At 28.4% G+C, this 4,981-nt stretch overlaps 1 protein-coding gene across 2 annotated transcripts in view; it reads right to left on the bottom strand.

The window, feature by feature from the left end:
- The window catches only part of LOC106478155 (graves disease carrier protein-like), a 36,459-nt gene that overhangs the window by 3,941 nt on the left and 27,537 nt on the right, over positions 1 to 4,981 (bottom strand). For both annotated transcript variants that reach the window (XM_022381685.1, XM_013938676.2), the window contains 2 exons: positions 4,848 to 4,914; positions 538 to 700 (listed from right to left, as the gene is read on the bottom strand). In XM_022381685.1, coding sequence (XP_022237393.1) covers positions 538 to 700; positions 4,848 to 4,914 — 230 coding nt within the window. The remainder of the gene's footprint in view (positions 1 to 537; positions 701 to 4,847; positions 4,915 to 4,981) is intronic.

Here is a 4,981-nt window from a genome sequence, read left to right as displayed (position 1 = left end):
GCTATGCCACTGCATCCAAGTTAGCTTCCATTTCCCAGTGAACAATGATATAATTATAGAATTTTGAATATGTGACAGATAAGTACCTGTTCCACATATGTAAAATTTCTCCAAAACTTGATCTGTGGCTGGAGGGGTACGTGACTTCTCTTTCCAAAGAGAAATATTTAGACATGGAGATTTAAATGATATACAGCCAATAGACAAAACAGGACATTTAGAATAATAAAATACCTTGAAAACTCTGATTACAGGCAGTACCATCTAAATTGTTTATAAGTGAGATTATTGTCCAAAAACTATTAAAAGATTTTACTACTTAGAACTTTTGTTAGTAATATTAATTTAACTGAGGACAATTTTGCATGTGAATGAATCTTACCTGAATTGTTTATTTCCATAAACTTTACATTTTCAAAAACATCTAAGTGTCTTTTAAGAGATTCGTGAATAGCAACATAACTAGAAATTTACAAAACAGAATGACAAAGCCTTCGTAAGGGACAAAACTGGATTTAAAATAGAACTGACACTTACGAAACACTCTGTGCAATAGCCCCAGCAAAACTTCCACATAGCAGTTTGGCTGGAACAATAAGTACTACTCCCCCAGTGTTACGGGGACATGGACGGCCACAAGTTGTAGGAAAGTATTCCAAACATAGTACTTTAAGTCTCTCAAAAACGTAAAAAGATAACCCTAATAAAAAAAGGCAAGAATGGATTAACTTATAATCATAAAAGCCATGGCTTTGCATACATGGAAAAACATACACAAATCATTTCAACATATCTACCTTAATAGATAATCTCACTTAGCAAGTTTTACATTAGAGTTGGAAGAAATGTAAATATTTTTAAACAGTTGAGTAATTCAAGGCCAAAAACTGATGTTTAATGAAACATTCCAGAATTCACTTTAGATGATAAATTTTTTGTTAACAAGAGATTTACGAATGTAAACACTTTATTTCCAAATACCGTCTTTTCTTGCTATACTCAAATTCTACACTTTTGTGTGTGTGGCTTATTCCATATTAAGAAATTGAACAATTCCTCAAATCAACTCAGAAATTTAATCAAAATATTTTTGATGTAGTTATTTTTTACACTCTTTCATTGTAAAAAGAGTTAAAACTGCAAAGCTAGATCAAACAACTGGATCATCTTCACTGTGCATTATTGTAAATTGTAATGTTGAAAGATCTTATCTCACATTAGTTAAGATCTCTTATCATGACCACCTGAAAACTGCAATTTCAAACAACAGTATCTTTCACAGCCCCAAAGATTCAATGCAAATTACAATAACTATTATTTAAATACAAATTTACTTTTAATTGTTTGTATAGGATACATTTCTTTGGACACTTTAAACACTTGAATTTCAAAGGCTTCATAAAATATTTTTTGAATAAATTTAAAATCAAAACAATTTCACAACTACTTTCAATTTCCTATTTAAAAATTAAAACACTTAAAAAATATTTCTAAATATTGCAGTGATCAATAGGTTTTAGTTAAATGAAAATTTGAAAAATGAAAGTTCTTTAACACTCTCTCTACAGGTAGGTCAAAGTGAGCATGTCATGGTATACAAACAAAACATAATTAAAGGGTTTTGGCTAAGGAAAGATTAATACATGTTACATCTCAGCTAACTACGTATTATGCTATTTTCTTTTTTATTAGATCAGCTATATTCTAATCTATCAAAACTCAGACTGGAGTGAGACAACTCATTCTAGAGTAAGTTGCCTTATAGTGTTGATTGATGGCAGCTTTGTCAAAAGTATAATGAAAATTATATTTACTCAATATTTTTCCAAGATCAACAGATGAAAATATTTTATTGTTACACAAACTTTAAGTCATTTCACAAATATATTTTGTTATGAAATTCAAATATATTGTATTTATTATAACCTGAAAAAATAATCCTACTTTGATTACACATGTTATTCCAAACATAGTTGCAGTTTATGAGTATTCATGCAGTTAGTTACATGTAACTTATTTGTGATTAAGTTATAAAAAACACAAACCCACTAAACTGAGTTGACATGCATTTTAGTTTTGCTTATATAAAGTAAGTTAAGAAAATTAAGAATGATATACTGAGACCAAGTTTGAATCCTGTTCAGTCTTAGTTTTCACTCCAAAAAAAAAATCCTAGATAAACTTAATGGCAGTTTGAAGAATTACATTAAGATATGTCAACCAAAACAATTAAAATGAAATTTATAAATGTTTGTATCAGGCACATATTTATTGTCGTCAACCATTGATTTGTAATACCTGGAATTTCTATTATAAAATGGTCCTACTTGGCAAAATTGGCAAATAATAGAGCTAGTTCTGGTATCACCATACTTTTAGTTCTCTCAGAACATGAGGGATATCACTGATATCCCTTGATTGTGTTTCTTCTCAAAATGAAAATACTTAACCAAATTGCATGAAACTTAGAAAAAACTTTCAAAATGGTATCTAGGTTTGGCTTCAATAAATTTATAATTTGATTCAGTGTTTCGATCATTTTTAGATTGTGAAATTTAAAAATTTTTTCTGTGAAACACTGTTTTGAAACTTCCATTTTGTATTACCAGTTAGTTTCATCTTGACTAATATTCATTAGCATATTTTTTTCTGATGCTATATTTTACCAATTGCAGTAGCACCACTTTTGGTTATAAGTTAAAATAAAAAAAACACTGACAAGCTAGGTATGATTTTGGAAAATATTCTTAGTTGTGGTTGAGATCAATAATATTTTATTTTATTTGTGTGCACTGTTTAATATGATAAACTTAAAACCAATATTCAATACATAAGGGTTTGAGTCATCAGAATATTCTTCTGTCACTTATTATACTTCACTAATCCTAGCTATTTTCCCTGATGTCTTGTCACAGATAAACATTTCTATCAATTTCATAAAGATATATTTTTTAATGAAAACATTTTGGGGAAAGAAAAGCAAGTTTAAAAAAATTATATTCCTAGATTTATGTTTTATTCCTAAGTATTTCTGAGTTTCCCAATAGATTCCTTTGTTCATCCCTCCAACAGCTCCATCTAGTCACTTTCTCACAAAACCATAAACTTGTTGCTTAATCCGCTTTATTTACTCTATGTTGATTTAAGTAGTTTTTCATATTTAAACACTGTCTACATTACCAACTGTTCAGACCATATGTTGTGACATCATAAGTGAGTGGGAACAAAAGGTTGTAGTTATAAAACCACTAGCATAGATGAAAAATCATGTGAGAAACAAGACACGTATAATTATATACTCAAAAGATAATTTCTCAGCAAATATAAGCCCATACTTTGGGATAAGTCAGAAAAATACTAAAATAAAAAATTGATAAAATACTTTCCCTATAAGCAAGGCTGATTGAAGCTGTTTAGAAATTAAAGTTGAAACATATTTTTAGAATTACACTAAATAAATGTTGCAAAATGGCTTGAATTAAATCTGTTGAAATAGAGCTAAAAAATTATTTTTATTTAAATTTTTAAACTTGATAATGTTGGTGTTCAACTACTCAACACCTGAAAAGTGTTTTCAGTAGTCATGATAGGGTTAATATTTCTTGTACTATCATAGTAAATTTTACATGTTTTTGTCAATAATTATTTTAATTACATTTTTACTACAAGTGTTTGGATAAGTTAACATTTTAAGTACATTAGATTGCACGTCTTTTTGTTTTCTTTCTCTTACATTATGGATATGTAGCTTAAAACTATGAAAGCAAAGAAAACATAGTATGACTAATTCTAGAAAGTTTGCTATGTCTGAGGTATTCTTAAAATCCTGATGTTTTAATTGAGATTGAACGTAAACCCAGTGATAGTGAAATTTCTATTCTTTTTTTTTAAATTTCAACATAACTTTTTTACTTGGGAATACAGCATTTTACACTCAGGTGATTTTTAGTAATACTGTTAGCCATTAAACATCTCAAAGTAGGAATAGACCCTTTAGGTCTAATGCCTCTTGGCTAGAATGTTTTTGTATTATTGTACTGTTATTATATATTTTTTGTATTGTTAGCTTAATATATGGATTTAGGATTAATATAAATCTCCTAAGGTGGCCAAACCACATAATATATTATTAGGTTTACATCCAAAAATATTGTTAATAGTGAGGGCACCCAACTGATGAAATAATGCATTCTAATCTCCTTTATAAATAAGAACATAAGAAAAGTATACTTAATTAGCTATACTCTTTACCAGGTTGATTTTTAGTTTTGCTCTGGGTAGGCAGTTTGCTCTGATTGAAAGTTAATAAAAATTCTTCCTGGGCAAAGATTTTACATAAGATGCATCTTAGAAATAAACCGTAAAAGTATAAAGCTTTAGTGAGGAAACTGGGTTCAAGCTGTAAATGTAACTATTCTTTTAGCAACTGTTTTGACAATAGTCATATGTCAACTACACTTACAGTTTTAAAATATTAATAAACATATAAATGGTTACATTATTCCTCCTCATGCAAAACTGCTTTGAAACATAAATTATAAATATTGAACCAACTTTGTACTGTACAATCTACATTGTAACTGTTCATTGGTTATGCAAGTATAAGGCTTTCACATTATAATACTCTGGTTATAAATATAATGTGTATCATGTTTCTCAGAAAGAAAGAAAAAAAATGACAACTGCTTTGTAAGTATAATCTATCATAATATTATGTCACTAGAAGCACATTTATAAGTATAGAGATAAAATACAAACTCCACATGTCTGTTGCTTTTTAATTCTATCAGTTAAGCCAATATATTTCTTTAAATCGATTACTGAATTTAATAATAATAATGGCATACCTGCATATGGTATCATACCCATGATGGTAGGAGAAAGTCCTTTGTAAAGTGCTCTAATTCCACCTTCCTACATAAATACATATATCTATACACACAAACCATACATACATATATATATATATATATATATATAT

Source organism: Limulus polyphemus, unplaced genomic scaffold (assembly GCF_000517525.1).
Source record: "Limulus polyphemus unplaced genomic scaffold, Limulus_polyphemus-2.1.2 Scaffold185, whole genome shotgun sequence".
In the NCBI taxonomy this organism is placed as follows: Eukaryota; Metazoa; Arthropoda; class Merostomata; order Xiphosura; family Limulidae; genus Limulus; species Limulus polyphemus.
Note: the sequence above shows the minus strand (reverse complement) of the source record. Positions and strands in the feature narration are given on the sequence as shown.